General features: G+C 41.4%; 1 protein-coding gene across 1 annotated transcript; it reads right to left on the bottom strand.

Moving 5' to 3' along the window:
• Nucleotides 1-17,425: 17,425 nt before the first annotated feature.
• On the bottom strand, nt 17,426-18,373 carry LOC139153581 (olfactory receptor 5V1-like). Its single transcript, XM_070727704.1, has one exon. The coding sequence runs from the start codon at nt 18,371-18,373 to the stop codon at nt 17,426-17,428; it is 948 nt and encodes a 315-aa protein (XP_070583805.1).
• Between the last annotated feature and the right edge of the window lie 1,496 nt (nt 18,374-19,869).

Genomic DNA, 19,869 nt, shown 5'->3' with positions numbered 1-19,869 from the left:
AAGCAGAACGAATGGTTAGATCCACAAAGGAAGCATTAAACAAAGCACCACTAGGAGATTGGCAACAACAAATTGATGAATTTTTAACCATTCAACACATAACACCATCAGCTTCAACGCACAAGAGCCCAGCAGAACTGTTAACGGGCAGGAACAGTCGTTCTAAACTTGACCGAATTCATCCAAATTACCAAAATGAACAAAAAGAACTTAAAATACAAACCGATAGACAATTTAATAATTTATGCTAAAGACTATGATTCAAATGATAAGTGGAAAGAAGGAACAGTATTACAAAAAACAGGTTTAAAAACATATTTAATTGTATTAATAGATGGGCGTAATTGGCATCGTCATATTGACCAATTACGCAAACGGATTAAACCTAATACAGACATTTTACCCACTATAGAAAAATCAACAGAGGTCTTACCAGAACCAGTTCAGGACTCCAGCGATGGCTGCCTGTTGCCCCTGGAGGCCGGCGGAGATCCAATCGCAACATCGCAGCCAGGCCCGTCAGAAACTTGCCTTAGCGGAGCAGTACCAGCGCCGGCCGTCCAGGCAGGCAGCTCCCAAGAGAATGAACTGCGCAGGTCCCAGAGAGCGGTGAAACCACCAATCCGCTTGCAGGACTACGTGACGTGGATTAACCCGTAGCCATTGTATTTTCTAAAAAAGGGAGGGGTGTTGTGTTCTTTAAAAATATTGTAAGAAATTCTGTGATTGGTTAAAACGCGGCTATTTGGAAAATAGCCGCGAAAGTTAAATAACTGTCTGTTGGGAAAAGCCCGCCGTTTTTAAGAGTATAAATAGGGCAACGGGCTAGCCGTTGCCCTCAATTCGGAAGGTACTTGCTGGTGATTGTTTCCTGTCTTTACTCATACAATAAATGATTACTGTTTGACCAACCACCGGAGTCGTGATTTAACAGATAGTCTAGCAAAGAGGAGGTCCAATGGGGACATAATAGCAGTCTACAAATACTTGAGACGCTGCCACAGGGAGGAGGGGAACACATTATTTCCCAAAGCACCAGAGAGCCAGACAAGGAGCAACGGTTGGAAACTGTCCTGGGAGAGATTAAACCTGGAAACAATGAAGAACTTTCTGACTGTAAGAGTGATCAACCAGTGGAACGGCTTGCTCACAGAGCTGGTGAATGCTCCAACACTAGTGACCTTCAAGAAAAGACTGGACTAGTGTGATGTAGAGTCTCCTGCACCACTAGGGGTTGGACTAGATGACTGCAAGGTCCCTTCCAACTCTGATAGATAGATAGATAGATAGATAGATAGATAGATAGATAGATAGATAGACAGACAGACAGACAGACAGACAGACAGACAGACAGACAGACAGACAGACAGGTTTTTTTAAAAAGTGAGAACTATATTGTAACAACCAGAGAAACATGATACTCAAAGCATAACTGCTTTCATGCTTTTCTGCTCATTCATCTGAGGTATATATCAGATGAAATCTGATTCATGTTCAATCTGAAGTGCAAACTGAATAAAATTCTGGAGTATCCCTAGTTAGAAGTATCTCATATAGGCAGCTTAAGCCTATATAAGATACTCTGACACTTTCCAGAAGTGATGGGAGAAATTTTCCCAAACTTCCTAAAAGAAGATACCATGTTGGAGTTGGTGCTGAGATGTAGATTAATTCTGATTTGTGAATTATCAAGTATTTCTCTAATATTTTGATAGTGCAAAGCTATTCTTCCTGTTCAGAGTTCATTGGAGCTCTGAGTTCCGTCACCTGTTTGCTGGACCCGTGTTCCTCTAGAGCTGGGTCCAGGAGATTGTTAACGCTTCTTTGGGGGGGGGTCCTTTCTGGCTCCCTACAAAGAGGCACTTGTGTGCCCCATCCTCAAGAAGCCTTCCCTGGACCCAGCCGTACTTAATAACTACCGTCCAGTCTCCCTTTATGGGGAAGGTTGTTGAGAAGGTGGTGTTGCTCCAGCTCCAGTGGTCGTTGGAAGAAGCCGATTATCTAGGCCCTCAGAAGTCAGGATTCAGGCCCGGCTACAGCACGGAAACTACTTTGGACGCGCTGATGGATTATCTCTGTCGAGCCTGGCATAGGGGTTTATTCTCTATCCTGGTGCTTCTTGACCTCTCAGCGGCTTTTGATACCATCGACCATGGTATCCTTTTGCGCCGGCTGGAGGGCTTGGGAGTGGGAAGCACCGTTTTATGGTGGTTCTCCTCCTACCTCTCCGGTTGGTCACAGTTGGTGTTAGTGGGGGGTCAGAGATCAATCTCTAGGTCTCCCTTTTAAGGAGTTCCTCAGGGATTAATCCTTTCCCCCCTGCTATTTAATATCTACATGAAACCTTTGGATGAGATCATCCAAGGACATGGGATTAGGTGTCATCAGTATGCTGATGACACCCAGTTGTACATCTCCACCCTGTGTCCACTCGGCAAAGCAATGGAAGTGATGTGCCGGTGCCTGGAGGCTCTTAGGGTCTGGATGTGTGCCAACAGGCTCAAACTCAACCCTGACAAGACAGAGTGGCTGTTGGTTTTGCCTCCCAAGGACAATTCTATCTGTCTGTCCATTACCCTGGGGGGGGAGGGAATTATTGACCCCCTCAGAGAGGGTCTGCAACTTGGGCGTCCTCCTCGATCCACAGCCGACTTTAGAACACCATATTTCAGCTGTGGCGAGGGAGGCGTTTGCCCAGGTTCGCCTGGTGCACCAGTTGTGGCCCTATTTGGACAGGAAGTCTCTTCTCATGGTCATTCATGCCCTTATCACCTCAAATTTCAACTACTGCAATGCTCTTGCAGCCTCTGAAGTGTGCTGCAAATTGTGCAAAATGTGGCCGCACGAGCAGTCATGGGTCTTCCCAGTTACACCCATGTTTCTACAACACTCCGTGGCCTGTATTGGCTGCTGATTGGTTTCTGGACACAATTCAAAGTGTTGGTGATGACCTATAAAGCCCTACATGGCATCAGACCAGATTACTTACAGGACTGCCTTCTGCTGTATAAATCCCAGAGACCGATCAGGTCCCACAGAGTTGGTCTTCTCCAGGTCCCGTGAACCAGGCAAGGTGGTTTGGTGGGGCCTAGGGGAACAGCCTTCTCTGTGGTAGCCCTGGCCCTCTGGAATAAGCTTCCTCCAGAGATTCGTACTGCCCCTATCCTCCTCATCTTCTGCAAAAGCCTTAAGACCCATCTATGTCGCCAGGCTTGGGGCAACTAGTATATGCCCCACCTTCTATTCTGACCAATAATGTTATGTGTGAGTATGATCAAGTTAATTGACTGTTTTTTAAATTAACAGGTTTTTAGCTATATTTTTTAACTATTAGATTTGTTTTGCATTGTATGTTGTGAGCCCCCCCTGGGTCACCCCAGAGGGGTGGCATACTAGTCTAATGAATGAACGAATGAATGAATGAATAAATAAATAAATAAATAAATGGAAATAATAGACACATAAATATAATTGTATTATCCTGAGAGATAATATTATTTATGTTAATATTATTAATATTAGCTATGAATAACATTATTCATAGTTCCAACAGCAATTATGTGAACAGGATATTTGATGATGAAATCAGTTTAGCAAATTGATATTTTAATTATTTGTTAAATAATTTAATTCCTACTTTTTCTATTTCTGAAACTATTGCACAGGGGATAGTCATCATAAATAGAGAAGAGCAAACATTAGATTATAGCTGTGACCATAGTTGCAATGGAATAGTTAAATCCCTGTCAGGCATATATCAAAAACTAACAGTTCTTGAAAAGGGAAATGAGGTGGTGGCAGGGGGGCAGATCTTCTAAGAACCTATCACACATTTCATAATACCGGTACTACTTTGCCAGACTTTAGATCACATTATAAGGAATGCCTTGGGATAAACATAATTTACCCAGTATCAGACAATGAACTTGAGGATAAGCAGGGATTTGAACTCTAGTGAAGACCTACTTTAACAGTTATATGATTTATTGTCCTTCCCTTAAACTCTTCTTTCCTAATAGAACTAAACTGTGGAAATGCTCTCCAAACTAAATAAACTATTGGCAACCTTGCGGTCATAAAATAATCAAGTCATCTGAATTGTACTACTTCAATAAGCTCTGGATTTCTTTATTGGGCACAATGAGTTGCTACTTTGCGGTCAACAACCTTTCTTCATCACTTTTAGCTGTCAGATATGGCCTTGAGGCAAACCCAGTTAGGAAGCAGCAGCTCGACAACTAAGCAAGTAAGCAGGGTTGAAATTGATTAATACTTGGAAAGGAGATCACCAGGAAATCTCAGGGTTAAAGGATAATCTAGAGGTCAAAGAAACATTAAAGGCAATAATGGAAAAATCACTTCTGTATTACTGCCTGTAGATACAGCCAAAAAGCCACCAGGAATTGAACTCCACTCAAAGGACCTTTTCTTGTGGTAAACATGGCATTTCCATCAAAAGAAATTTACTTTGGCATAGAAATATGCTATGTATTGATGTATGGCGTACGAATTTGCATAGCTGCCATTGATTGGTTAATCTAGCGGCAGGAGAAATAAACTACTTGTCAGTGGCTAGCAGTTTTCAGGAGAGACCTTAAAAGCGGTTTCCCTGCAACCTGCCAGCAGTCCGTATTAGTTCTAGCTAATTGGCAATAAAGGTACTGAACTGTTCCTGAGCCTCACCTCTTAATTTACGCATGAATCTAATACTGGCAACGAAAGTAGTTGAAGAAGACTATAGGACAAAGGCATCTCATGGCATCCACAGTCATTTTTGAAGCAAGCACTGAACTGCTCTGGACAACCTAGAGGATGACTTTTCAAACATCTCCATCTCCAGCCTTCTTCAATCCAATGATAGAAGAATGCAAACTTACATGTCTCATTTCCTAATGTTTCTGGAGGCAAACAACTTTCAGGATCTACTGGACAACAAGAAGCGGGCTTTTTCCTCACATATTGTGGGCTACAAGTCTACAAGATGACCCAGACCCAGGTGGCACCAGTGAACATTGAGTCCATTTCTTGGACAACTCTGCAAATAGTGCTGAATGAACATTATGTGCCATCCCCTTCTCTCCCAAAAGGTCAGCAGGAATGAGTTTTACAATTGGCACCGGCAAGAAGACGAATCAAACAATAATTTCATGACCAAGCTCTGGGAAATCGCATCCACATATGAATTCATAAACTCAGAGGAAAGAGTTTATGAAGGACAGAATTAGCTTAGGCATGAGGGATCTCAAATCTACAAAAGAAACTGCTGATTCGGAGGGGAACTACATTCTGAGACGTGATCGAGGAAGCAAGAGCCTCTGAATCATCAGACAACTCTGCAGCCAACACCCAGAGAACCAGCAGAGTTCATTGCACCCGATGACAGACTAAATGGATGACCATGGGACCCAGGAGACAAAATCCAAACTGTCCAGGGGGACAAGGGGGCAGGCAAAGGGGACTCTACCACATTGTGTGTTATTCTGACACTGGTCAAGGTGAAAATTTAATATAACCATGATTATATAGGGACTTCCATGTGACTGCCTCCGTATTTTCCACCATGGCCTGGGGAATCCTGAAACAGCTCATGCCCACCACCACAAGGCAGCAGCTAAAACCATAGAACATAAGACTAAATAATTTCCAGGGCAACTTCACTTGTGTGCTCGGCTGAGCAGAAGTCCCAATCACGTTCAAAGATTTCAGCAGGAAGCTGCCATTAGCAGTCATTGAAGGACACAGACCAACCTTTATAGGAGTGGAATGACTCAAGCCGCTCGGCATCAGCATCACTGGATTGCATCAAATCCAAGGGGACAAGCTAGACAAGTTCCTAACTGACTTCCACACCATCTTTGATCAAGGTCTAGGTAAGTATAAAGGCAAGCCATATCATTTAAAACTAGACCCCAGTGTCACCCCATCAGACTCAACCCCCCCAGAGTCCCATTTGTGCTCTGACCTAAAGTGGATGAGCAGCTGGACAAGTTAATAGCTCTAGAGATCCTGGAACCTGTTGACCATGTTACATGGGAGATAGCCATTGTCACCCCAATGGAGCTGGACGGCACAATTGGGGTGTGCGCTGACCACAAAGGGACCATTAACAAAACCCTGCAGCCAAACGCTTACTCTGTGCCCATTGTACAGCATTTATTACACTGATGGGCAACAGAAAGATTTTACACTTATAAGTCAAAAATTCGACTTACCCTAAGTGCACCAGAAGCTACCTGTGGACACAGACACAGCGAAAACCCAGACTATAGTTACACGCAGGAGGGCTTTTAAATGCAACTGCCCACAATTTGGGGTCAGTGTGGCCCTGGGACTTTTGCAGAGCATGATGGAATGGCTGCTACACAACATCCCTGATTTCTATGTTATTTGTGGTTATAAGTGATGTGTTAGATCTAAATAACTAGAAGACACGTGGTTGCCAAATTCATTTTTATTAGGAAACTGCCCATGTAACAAAGTAACAAACAAAAGTATCTATATTGAAGTTTGTGATAAAAAGCAAGGCGCGGGTATCCGAATTTAAAGGGGTTTTTTTCTGTAGGCATGGCTTTGACAGTTGTTTGGATTTTCCCACCCGTGGCTATGCAGATGAGCGGATTTAAATGGATATTTACATAACTTATTTACATAGTCTTATTTACATGGATACATAACATGATGATCTTCACTTCATACAGCAGAGATTCTTCGTAGCAGAACAGTGATACAGATACAATGACTCCAATATAAAACTTATGCTTTTATTTCTTCTTTTCTCATTGAACTGGTTTCATATTTACACAAATAAACAACTTGACAGTATTACTATATTTCTTTCTACACCTGCTCTCTATGGTGCAGATTCACCAACAGTCAGCATATGAATCCCCAAGAATTCTATCTTCCACATGCCAGTATGCAAATTAGCTCTCTCTCAACATTCCATCCCCTTCAATGACGCCCTCATCTTGGGGGAATAAGAGGAACAATTAATAGCCCAGCTGCATGAAATGCAGAAAGGGGGCTCAAAGTTAGGAAGGATAAATGCAAGATTGGAGTCCCCAGTATAGAATTCCTGGGGTTCTTAATCTATGGGTCTGATATTCACCCCACAGATAACAAAGTAATGGCTATAAAAGAGGCACTAATCCCCAAGAATAAGGCAGAGTTGCAAGCTTTCCTGGGCTTACTCAACTTCTATGCTATTTTTTAAAAGCAGAAGGTGACCATTGCTGAGCTTCTCCATAGGTTCCTGGGGACGATGACCACATGGACCTGAGGACAAAGAGACACCAATGCTTTTGCTGCTGTAAAGGACTTACTTTAGTCAAACAGCGTATTAATGCAATACAGCAAGACCCTCTCCCAAGTGTTAACATGTGACGCTTTACCTTTTGGAGTGGGGATGGTTCGAAGCCGCCATGAAAATGCAAATAGATAAATAGGTACTATTTCAGTGGGAATATAACACCATTCTGCATGCCTTGACATATAATTAGGCTGGTCACATGGCCATGGAAACATCTTTGGACAATGTAAGCTCCCTCTACTAGGAAACAGAGATGAGCACCACTCCCTAGAGTCAGACTCAATTGGATAAGAGAACCTTTACCTTTAACACATTTGTTGAACATTCACTGGTTATTTATTCTTACTCAACCCACTCCCAAGTTCATTGCTTTTTACAAGAACCATAATGCATATTTGCCCAACTACCCCCCATTCTAAACTAACACATTCCAGTCCAAAGATCCACTTTTCTGCTTTGATCTTTGAGTTCATTTCAGTTCTGGTTTTTGAGTGGGAGAGCCTTGGGATGGCCTTAGTTGTATTATTTTCAAACTTATTTGCTCTTTCCAACATATTTGCTCTTTCCAACTTATTTGCTCATGTCCAAGGTGAAAATCAAGATGTATTAAATCTGTAAGTTTTCATCACCTATTGATGTGGAGGGGAAACAGATTGCACTGACAAACAGGCAATAGAAGCAATGTGGACAGTAAACATTATGTTGACCATATAGTACTCATGAATGGGTGTAGAAAACTTTGCCTCAACAGTGGGGAAGGCTCTATGAGACAGTGATAGAACAAAGTTATTCAATAAACTTTATGATTGTATGTCTTTTACTCAGATTGGGAATTTTAGAAGTATTAGTCCAACACATTTACAACAAACAGGGAAAGACTAATTTCCCACCTCTAGTTTCCATGTCTGCTATTCTGGAGATTGTGTGAAGTCTGATTGCTCCTGAAGTCTGAGGCTCCATGCACCGAAAACCACTCAATCTTACAAGCTGAAGTCTGTTGTCTCCCATCCAGATCCCACCAAGTCTGATCTTAGATGGATGCTAGGATCTTTCAGTCTACCAATCAAAGGCCAGACAAGGAATAATGGATGGAAACTGATCAAGGAGAAATTCAACCTAGAAACAAGGAAGAAATTCTAAATTATGAACTAGAATTAAAACCGGAAATATACCTACTAGGTATTATTAGTGGGCATCATAGGCAAATTTATATTTTATAATCCATGTACTTACAGTGGCAAGATTGAGCTTTGCACAAAATTTGAAAAAAGAAAATATACCAACAGAACAAACAGTAATCAGAAAATTACTAGAATGTGCCAAAATGAGTAAATTGACAATGGAATTGCAAAATAAACAGGGAAATGACTATTATACCATATGGGGAAAATTATACAATTGGATAGAGAAAAAAACAAACAAAATAAAAGAGGACAATGTAGAAAAGGCAATGTAAAAACAACATTCAAAATGCACAAGTTTCCATAGACTACTTGTATTTATTGTATGATGTGTCTACTTTTTGTATGTGTTTGTCTTTATTTGTTTCAAAATATTCAATTTAAATTTTTTTAAAAACTAGGAACAAGGAAAATTTTTCTTGACAGTGAGAACTATCAGCTAATGGAACAGTTTGCCTTCAGATGTTGTAGGGGCTTCATTACTGGAAGCTTTCAAGAAGAGGCTGGTCTGTGAGAAATGGCATATGGTCTCCTGCTTAGGTGTGGGGTTAGACTAGATGAGCCACAAAGTCCCCTCCAACTCTGTTATTCTGTAAGCTTCTGAAACTCAGTTGATCCAAAGTATCAGCTTGAACCTTCTCTATATCACATAAGCTAATTAAATCATGATTACAGCATGTTAATCTCAATACATAGCTGTAAACCTTTTAAGCCTATTTAATTACATTGTAATCTTACCTAGAGGTCATTTATAGAACAGATACTTTAGAACACACTGTATATTGTACAGAGAAATAGAATATTCTTTACCCATGATCCTGGACTGTACTGTTTCCCAGTTGATTGATTTAGAGGTTTTGGAAAGAATAAGAGAAAGAATCATGCATGTCACTTTGAATAATTAAGAGAAAGGATAAAATAATCAGCCTAGTTGATGCTGATTATATAGTCTGGGCTTTAATGACAAGCTGCCCTAGCATTTAAGCTGCACAAATGCTAACAATATTGATGTTGTTAGTGTGAATATTTCAAAAACTTCCTAAAGAATCCTTAGTTGAATTTGCAGACTTGTTATTCTGTCATCAGTATCTTTATAGAAAAGAGAGGCAAGATTAGAAGATTAGAAATAGCAAAAGAAAGAATGACGAAGTCTGTAATAATGAAGATGAACTATAATGAAAAGAAATTACAGATTATATGATCAGTAAGAATGGTATCCTAGAATGGTAATATGAATCTCAGAATGAGTTTTGAATAGGGCTGTCCAGATCCTTAAGTATAGGATTCCACCATTGGCTGGATTCAGAAATTGATTTTCATGGTGGTTACAGTATATAGTTTAATGGAGCCCAGATTACTAAATGTTGCTGTAACTACTGCCATTAAAAAGCAAGCTTCTGATGGCCCCAAGGTACGAAATAACGTAATCTACAAAAAACATCTACCAAATTAGATGTAGCTATTTCTTGACAGTTGTGAGTTTGATAAACTGATGTAGATGACCATATACATAACCCCCCTTAACTTTAACCTTTAATCAGAGGTGCGCCCCACCTGGAATGGGCAGGAATGCTACTCCAGCAGCAGAAATGGAGCTTGTGCGCGCAGTCCATTACTGCTGGCCATGCACTTGTCGTGTATGCGCAACTGGCACGATTCTGATGAAAATCACAGGTTTTTTGCTTCTGCGCATGCACCAAAGCAAAGAAATTGGTGGGGTTTTGCCAAAATCTTGCTGCCAGAAGGACATTCGCATATTTCAGTTGCTGAACATGCACAGCAGCTGAATCTTACCGCAACACCTAGAGCGGAAGGTGGGGCCAGCAACAACAGTGGCAGGCTAGAGCTCTGGCTGTGTGGCCTGATTTCTGCTCTCCCACACTGTAGGCATCTCTCAGTGCATGCAGCAATGGCATCCCAAGCAGATTGTGGCCTTTAGGAGCAGTGCTTTGCTCCCGAAGGCCGTGGTTTGCTCAGGGTGCCATTGCCGCACCGAGAGATGCCTGCTGCACAGAGAAGGAGAGATGCCTCTGCACAGAGCACAGAGCACAGAGCACAGAGCACAGAGCACAGAGCACAGAGCACAGAGCACAGAGCACAGAGCACAGAGCACAGAGCACAGAGCACAGAGCACAGAGCACAGAGCACAGAGCACAGAGCAGGCTTCACAGTCGGAGCTCAGGGCCACCCAGCCTGCTCCCCATGCCGCAACCATCTTCTCGGCGCAATGAGGGCAAGGCAGAAGTTTCAGAAGGTCACAAGTGGTGGCATGGAGAGAGTGAAGATGGCCCACCCATTGGTTCTCTTCTGCCTCTGGGCTTCACCTTCCCTACCGCATTCCTGACGGCTGTCCTACAGGTGGCAGAACAGTATCTCTGTGGACACCCTGAGCTGGGATTTCACCATCTCCATGATGGATGACAACAATCTGGTGTAAACCCCCACAACCCAAGGATGGGATGTGGATCCGGGGTTTTTTCCTGGAGGAGGTCAGCCGGGAAAAGAAGAACTGCCTGCTGGAGGCCGAGCCCATGATTCTGGTCTGTCCCATCCTCACCATCCACTTCAAGCCCAGGGAGAAAAAGAACAGCGGCAAAGGCATCTACTCCTGCCCTTGCTACCACTATCTCAATCGGGCAGGCATTTCTGGTTGCACCTCCTTCATCATCAGCGTGGACCTGCTCTCCGGAACCATGTTCCCAACCACTGGATCAAGCGCAACACTGTCCTGCTGATGAGCCTGGATGTGTGAAGTTGGGGAGAAGGGTGCCAATCTACATCCCAATCCCCTTCTTCTGACACCCCCCCCATGCCCTCTAGGGCAGTGATGGCAAACCCTTTTCCCATTGGGTGCCAAAAGAGCATGTGTATGCACTATCATGCATGCGTGAGTGCCCAAATCCATAATTTAATGCATGGGGAGGGCGAAAACAGCTTCCCCGCCCTCGAGAAGCCCTCTTGAGGCCAGAAACAGCCTGCTTCCCAACTTCTGATGGGCCCAGTAGGCTCGTGTTTTGCCCTCCCCAAGCTCCAAAGGCTTCCCTGGAGAAGGAAGACAGTAAAAATGCCGTCCTCCATTACCCTGGAGGCTCTCTGGAAACCAAAAACGCCCTCCCAGAGCCTCTGTGTGAGCCAAAAATAAGCTGGCCACCCCACACATGCATATTGGAGCTGAGCTAGGACAACGGCTCGCGTGCCAGAAGATATGGCTCCTTGTTCCACCTGTGCCATCTGTGCCATAGGTTCGCCATCACTGCTCTAGGGAATTAAATAAAGCTATTTGGTGACTTTAAAAAAAGGAAGAAAATATTTAAAAATAAATGGGCAGTTATTTGTCTACAAAGATTTTTTTACAGAAAAAAAATACCGTCCAAATAATAATCTGACTTAATTAGCAGAAAATTTATTTTGGCAAAATCAGTTATGAGCCCAGCAGTCAATTTTCTTAGATTATAGGTATCTATGTAATTTTTCATTGTCGGTGTTAAATAAGATAAAATCAAGCTAGGGTATCTTGTCACATACAAAATAAACTCCAAATTATGTATTATTTATGAAAGTGTTTTAATTAAGGCTTTTCTTAACCATTTTCCGTTTCAAAATCATTCCTGCAACTTAATCTTCAGCCCCTTTCGGCATTCTAACTGTGCATAGATACTATTTTCAATGCCAAAACTCAATTCTGGAATCTGTGAAATGATAGTGTTGTTTCTAAGTATGTAATTTTTTCTTAAAACATTTATCACAAAGTAACCATAAAGTTTTCCAAATGCAGAGAAATATAGACCAAAGGGCAAGTTCTGAGCACATCTGAATTATGTACTTTCATTTATTGTCTTAGTTAAGGTTTGGTAATAAATAAATATTAACCGAGGCAGCTTGCCAAAAGCTGTGTGTAATCATGTGGCTATTGCAAAATGAAGAAAATGTATCTAATTCCTTCTTTCCCAGGAATTATAACTGAAACACTGATAAAATTGTCTTCATATTGTGGCTTGACATTGCAAGCTAATCTTTAAGAGCTATTGTGGTATAATGATTTATAAGATGGACTTGGAACATGTCAGGAAACCTATTCAACTATATTGAGCAACCTTGGATATTCATTCTTTTGTAGCCCAATTTATCTTTCAGAATTGTTGCAAAAGTTAAAATAGAGAAGAGCATTATATATTCTTCTTCATGTTCGTCTTCAGCCTTAATTTGCTGCCTAGATTTCTCTCTCTATTCATATTTTTTACTGGCCATCCACTTAATAATACAAAAAAAATTGATCTTTGATGACTCCCTGACCAAATATATATATTATTGTGAGAACTTCTGAGGAAGCAGTACAGGGGATGCTATAAATGCTATTAGTTGGCTGATTTCATAGAACACACTAAATATTTCATAAATTGTGAGATGTCACTCCTTTCCAAAGATATGAGGCTAGGGTCATTCAGTTTTACCAGGCAAGCAAATAGCTTACCCATAATAAAAATATTCTTTAATGTTACTTTAAAATAACTGGAGAAAGAAAATCACCACTAGAAAACTTTTGGATAAGCATTTCTTCACAATCAAGACTTGAAATAGGATGAATATTATATTGATTCTAAGATGTTCTTTAAAAAAAAAACTTTCAAACCAGATGTGGAATTGTTCAGGAAAACTCATTTATTCTGTTAATATTTACACTTTATAATGCGTGTAATATAAAGAGGAACAAATATAATTAAAGCTTGTTTTGTGTCATTATTCCTTTTATCTCCCTCTTTTTCAAAAAGAAATATCTATATATGCTGCAGATAAAGGGCATGTGGGTGGTTATTCTATGTTCTAGAGAAGTTTAAGAAACTTTACCCTGATCCCTAAAACCAGATTAATAAGCAAAATTGTTATACAGTATTTACATAATATGCTATTACTAGTCCGAGCCTGAGGCCCCTAGAGGGAACTTGGCCCCACCAAAGTTCTCTTTCCCAGAGTGGCATCAAGGCCCTCAGTCGAACGGTGACACCTGTTCCTTCCACATGGCAGCAAGTGGAATCCCAGGGTTACCCTTCTCTAAAGCCAGCTCATCAACCCAGCCTAGGGAGCTCCCAACTTTGTTGGGAGGGGGAATACCACCAGCAGCCTCCCTCCAGGCCTGGGAGCAAGGTGACTATGGCAAGCCCCACCAGGATGGGTGTTCTTCCCCAGAGTGGACCCTGGGATAACCCCTGCAGCCGATCATTGCACCAGGGATGGGGACGGCACAGCCGATCCCTGCATTGTCAGATCTAGCCACACCTGCCCCTCCACAAGCGGGTGGGCCCCTCCCTAGGAATGAGGCCACATGGGGCTAGGCTAACAGAGGCAGCAGGGAGGGGTCAAGTTAGAGAGGCCCCCACCAGCTATCATCCTACTGGCCACATCCGTGCCAGCCCCATCCCCCATAAAGAGAGGATGGAAAAACACCAAGAAAGCACTGACCGGTGCTGCCAAAGCCTACAAGAAGCAAGCTGACAAGCACCGATCGCTCCAACCCACTTTCTGAGTGGGAGATAAAGTTTTCCTATCCACAAAATATATCTGATTGAGATTCCCTAGCAAAAAGGTAGAGTCAAAATTCTTAGGGCCCTCCCAATAGTCAAAATATTAAACCTGGTCAATGTACAGATTGCATTGCCTAGAATATTGGGAAAAATCCACCCAGTGTTCCACTTCTGCTTATTAAAACTGGTCACAAGATCTGAATTAAGGCCACAAACCGTACCAGCCCCTCCACCCCCCTTGTAATATAGAGGGAGACGCATTATGAGATGAAAAAAATTTTGGACTCCCACAATCTGAGTGGGCAATGTGACAAGTTTGTGGGTGGGAAACAAGAGATGTGAACTTTCAACTAAGTGGGAGTCTCAGATTCAGATTTCCCAGTGTAGGTGACAGGATGGCTCCGGAATTAAATTGGAAGTTTGAGTATTTTGACTTGGACTCTGATTTAGTTTGGATGTTACCTGAAATCTTGACAACAGCTACAAAGGTTGCAGAGATTCAAGGTCATCCTTTGCTCACCACCTAGGCAGAAGCAACAGGAGTTGCCATGCTGGCACAACTTGAGTGGGCAATGTGATAAGTTTGGGAGGGACAATGATGTAAACTTTCAACTGGGTGGGAAACTTTGGAAGCATCAGGTTTGGGTTTCCCATCGGAGGTGCCAGAATGGCTCCGGCAATAAATTAGGACTTTGAGGAATTCGACTTAGACTCTGATTTAAGTTCAGATGCTATCTAGAATCCTAACACTGAGATTGTGGTGTGTATTTTTAATTTACATCTGCACCAATGGAAATTGGAAGTCAGTCGTTTTTTATTTGCTTTAGTTTTTCCTTTTTTATTCACACTTCTAACTTGCTTTTATCCAATTTTTTCTTTTCTTTTTCTTTCTCTTTGCTTGTTTGCATTGTATTCCTGCTTTTGAAATTTAATAAAATCATATCAAAAGAATTTTGTGTATGGGCAGATGTGTTTAGACTAATTCATATTAATATATGATACCTGAGTGCCCTCTAGTGGCCAGGCAGGGACCATGGCTTTAATGTGTGCTATGTAGCCAATCCTTTCAATATACAGTGGTCCCTTGATTTTCGCGGGTTCGAACTTCGCAAAACGGCTATACCACGTTTTTCAAAAATATTAATTAAAAAATACTTTGTGGTTTTTTCCCCCTATACGCCAAACTTTCATCCGCCTTTAATAAATAGGTTTTTTAAAATAAACTTTAATAAATAAACATGGTGAGTAATAATCTAAATGGTTGCCGAGGGAATGAGAAATTGCAGTTTAGGGGTTTAAAGTGTTAAGGGAAGGCTTGTGATACTGTTCATAGCCAAAAATAGTGTATCTACTTCCGCATCTCTACTTCGCGGAAATTCGACTTTTGCGGGCGGTCTCAGAACGCATCCCTTGCGAAAATCGAGGGAACACTGTATACATTCACTGTCATTAACATGGTTTCCTAGCTGTATGTTGTAGAATATTTTGATGCATTCTATGTGGGAAAGCGTCAGAAAGACAGATGATGTTTTTGAACATTCACGAAGAAGAAAAGGAGCTATAACCGCATCTCAGAGAAACCAAACTACTGTATAACCAGATGGTTTTTTTTTTATTGGAAGACATTTGATTTAATATGGTGTGTATCAGACATTGGACTCATAATCTTTTGCAATAAGCCTTGTTCTTATTGAGTTGATTTTGAACATGCACACAGACAAGAGTTCCTAAATAGATATTGTTCCTGTTCAAAGCACCATTGATTCATTTGACTGAGGAATATCAACCCACGAATACCATCAAAGCAAGGGGCAATCAATATAAAGTGCTTTTTGGACAATAATTCACATCTCTTCTCAGCTGTCTTTTCAATCTACAAAAGTCAAAAGAAGCTTCCAGTAAGTAAGTGTATCAGAAAACATTTGGGGACACATGCTCCATTTCTGTAGGAGGTTTATCCAGCTTTTTTAAGTATTGGAGAACATTACCTACTTCCGACATCAGCTGTCAAGCTCCTACCATTCATTTCTGAAGCATTATGTATTACAATTCACTAGCAGTATGAATCTGACATATTCTAGGTGATTAAAGTATTAAAGGGCTACCTTTGAAAAGTGTTCGGAAACTTCATATCGTGCAGAATGCAGCTGCGAGAGCAATCATGGGCTTTCCCAAATATGCCCATGTCACACCAACACTCCGCAGTCTGCATTGGTTGCCGATCAGTTTCCGATCACAATTCAAAGTGTTGGTTATGACCTAAAAAGCCCTTCATGGCACCGGGCCAGATTATCTCCGGGACCGCCTTCTGCCGCACAAATCCCAGCAACCAGTTAGGTCCCACAGAGTGGGCCTTCTCCGGGTCCCGTCAACTAAACAATGTCGGTTGGCCGGGCCCAGGGGAAGAGCCTTCTCTGTGGTGGCCCCGGCCCTCTGGAACCAACTCCCCCCAGAGATTAGAATAGCCCCCACCCTCCTAGCCTTTCGTAAGCTTCTCAAAACCCACCTCTGCCATCAGGCATGGAGGAACTAAGATAATCTTTCCCCCTAGGCTTCTACAATTTATGCATGGTATGTTTGTATGTATGATTGGTTTTATAACAAAGGTTTTTAGCTGTTTTTAGTATTGGATTTTTACATTCTGTTTTTGTCACTGTTGTTAGCCGCCCCGACTCCACGGAGAGGAGTGGCATACAAATCCAATCAATCAATCAATCAATCATTCAATCAATCAATAAATAAATAAATTACCTACTTCCGACATCAGCTGTCAAGCTCCTACCATTCATTTCTGAAGCATTATGTATTACAATTCACTAGCAGTATGAATCTGACATATTCTAGGAGGTTAAAGTATTATTTTAAAATATGGGGATCCAGATTTTGCCCACCATTGACCTTGTAAGGTCTCTGGGTGATTTTAAGCTAGTAATTTCCTAATACAAAAGGCTTCGCAGAATTTATGTTGCCAGGAAAAATAAAATGTGGAAGTGAGCATGGTAATAAAATGAACATGATAAAAAAAAAAAACCAAGACATGAAACACACCAGATCTTTCCCAGCACCATTCATATGTCTCTAACTGATTTGTGTTGCCTTGTACGAAAGACAAGCTACAAATAAAATAAATACACAAAATAAATACATGAAGGTGCATGGCTGAGATCCAGGAGAGGGCGAGGCCCCTCACCTGGATTAGCATGGAGCTATGCCCATAAGTTGCCCCGGAAGTTTTTCTGACGTCATTTTCCGCCCCGGAAGCAATTGTTTGACCCTGCGGGTCCTTGTTAGGGTTTAGTTAAATTTATGCTAATTTAATGAATAAATTATGCAAATTTAATTAATAAAAATGACCCATTTTAAATCCAGCTCTCTGTGTCCGTGTTGTTACTCCGCCTCTGCTGCAATAACTGAATCTAGATGAAAGAGGCTCCTTTGAGCCTGAATACCCTTCTCATGGCTTTCTTCATTTCTTTGTTTCTCAAACAGTATATAATAGGGTTCAGCATTGGGGTTATCACATTGAAGAGCAGTGAAGCCAAAGTATCTATGAAGAGAGAGTGGCTGCTGCTGGGCCTGTTATAATTGAATGCACAAGTGACATAAAACAAGGTGACCACAGTGATGTGTGAGGTACAGGTGGAGAAGACCTTGTGACGTCCTTGGGTGGAACGGATCTTTAAGACTGCCATTACAATATGGGCATAAGAAATCATGATGAAAAGAAAGGGGCTGATGCCAAGGATCATGGTCACTGCCAGCAATGTCATTTGATTGGGGAAGGTGTCCACACAAGACAACTTGAGGAGCTGGGGGACATCGCAAAAAATATGGTCAAGGCTGTGAGAAACGCAGAAGGGGAGCTGAGCGGTCATGACAGTGTGTAAGATTGAATTGAGGAAACCACAACCCCAGGAGGCCACTGCCATCCTATTACACACTCTACTATTCATGACAACCTCATAGTTGAGGGGATAACAGATGGCAATATATCGATCATAGGCCATAGTAGCCAAGAGGAGACACTCAACTCCTACAAAAGCCACAAGAAAGTAAAGTTGGGTCAGGCAGCCCTGAATAGAAATAGTTTTTGTTTCTGTTAATAGATTCTTAAGCAAGTGGGGTAGCGTAACAGATATGTAACAAATATCGAGGAATGACAGATGTCTGATGAAAAAGTACATGGGAGTTTGAAGGCCAACATCCAGCCATGTGGTGGTCAAGATAAGCCCATTGCCAAACAAAGTACTGATGTATATAGTGAGAAATAGGATAAAAAACAAAGCTGGAGGCTCAGGGAAGTTGGAGTAGCCTAGGAAAGAAAATTCCCTTCTTTTATCACTTTGATTTCCAATTTGCTCCATGTTTTATATCTGAAATGAGGAAGAGAGCATCGTAATAAAACCAGGAAATGAAACATTCATCTGGACATTTTCATTACTTCTATCCACACAAAGATTCAGATCTTTTCCAGTACCATTCATGTATCTTTAACTGATTTGTCATTTTTGCATCATCTAATTTATTTATTTATTTATTTTATTCAATTTTTTAAAGCCACTCTTCTCCTTAGACTCAGGGCGGCTTACAATATGTTAGCAATAGCACTTTTTAACAGAGCCAGTATATTGCCCCCACAATCAGGGTCCTCACAATAATACAATGTAGTCTTATATCCTCCAGAAACAAGCAAGTACAGAAAAAGTTGTAACAATGGAACCCACCAAGACAACTAGACACAAGAACATTTTTTCCTGAATGCCATCACTCTGCTAAACAAATAATCTCAACACTGTCGAACTATTTACTAAGTCTGCACACTGTTACTACTATTTTGTTCTCATCATTCCTATCACCCATCTCCTCTCACTTATGATTGTATGACTAACTTGTTGCTTCTATCCTTAAGATTTCTATTAACATTTATAGTTTCCTGATTGCTTTTTTGACCCCTACGACAATCATTAAGTATTGTACCTTTTGATTCTTGACAAATATATATTTTCTTTTATGTACACTGAGAGCATAAGCACCAAAGACATTCCTTGTGTCTCCAAGAACACTTGGCCAATAAAGAATTGTATTCTATTCTATTCATCACAACTACAATAATATAGTATTACAACTGTGTATAAATAACTTCCTCTTTGTGACTCTGACATTGAATCTCTTTACATTCACAAGAGACCTATTCCTGAGTACCCAAACCTGCAAATTTGTGTTCGGAAACTTCAGATCGTGCAGAATGCAGCTGCGAGAGCAATCATGGGCTTCCCAAGATATGCCCATGTTACACCAACACTCTGCAGTCTGCATTGGTTGCCGATCAATTTCCAATCACAATTCAAAGTGTTGGTTATGACCTATAAAGCCCTTCATGGCATCGGACCAGAATATCTCCGGGACCGCCTTCTGCCGCACGAATCCCAGCAACCGATTAGATCCCACAGAGTTGGCCTTCTCCGGGTCCCGTCGACTAAACAATGTCGTTTGGAGGGTCCAAGGGGAAGAGCCTTCTCTGTGGTGGCCCTGACCCTCTGGAACCAGCTCCCCCCTGAGATTAGAACTGCCCCCACCCCCCTTGCCTTTTATAAATGCCTTAAAACCCACCTCCGTCGTCAGGCATGGGGGAACTGATAGATTTGTATTCTACATTGTTTTTTCTATTACTGTTGTGAGCCGCCCCGAGTCTATGGAGAGGGGCAGCATACAAATTAAATAAATAAATAAATAAATAAATAAATAAATAAATTTGCACTTATGGTGCGGAAAATATACTGCAATACTTTTTAATTGTTTTAACAAGAATGTTCTTATTATCTTCTAAAGCTATTCTGAAAAACAAATCTAATGAAATGGA

Source organism: Erythrolamprus reginae, chromosome Z (genome assembly GCF_031021105.1).
Source record: "Erythrolamprus reginae isolate rEryReg1 chromosome Z, rEryReg1.hap1, whole genome shotgun sequence".
NCBI lineage: Eukaryota > Metazoa > Chordata > Lepidosauria > Squamata > Dipsadidae > Erythrolamprus > Erythrolamprus reginae.
Note: the sequence above shows the minus strand (reverse complement) of the source record. Positions and strands in the feature narration are given on the sequence as shown.

Coding starts and splice junctions, on each gene's coding strand:
- LOC139153581 (XM_070727704.1), bottom strand. CDS start 18,373: ATGGAGCAAATTGGAAATCAAAGTGATAAAAGAAGGGAATTTTCTTTC.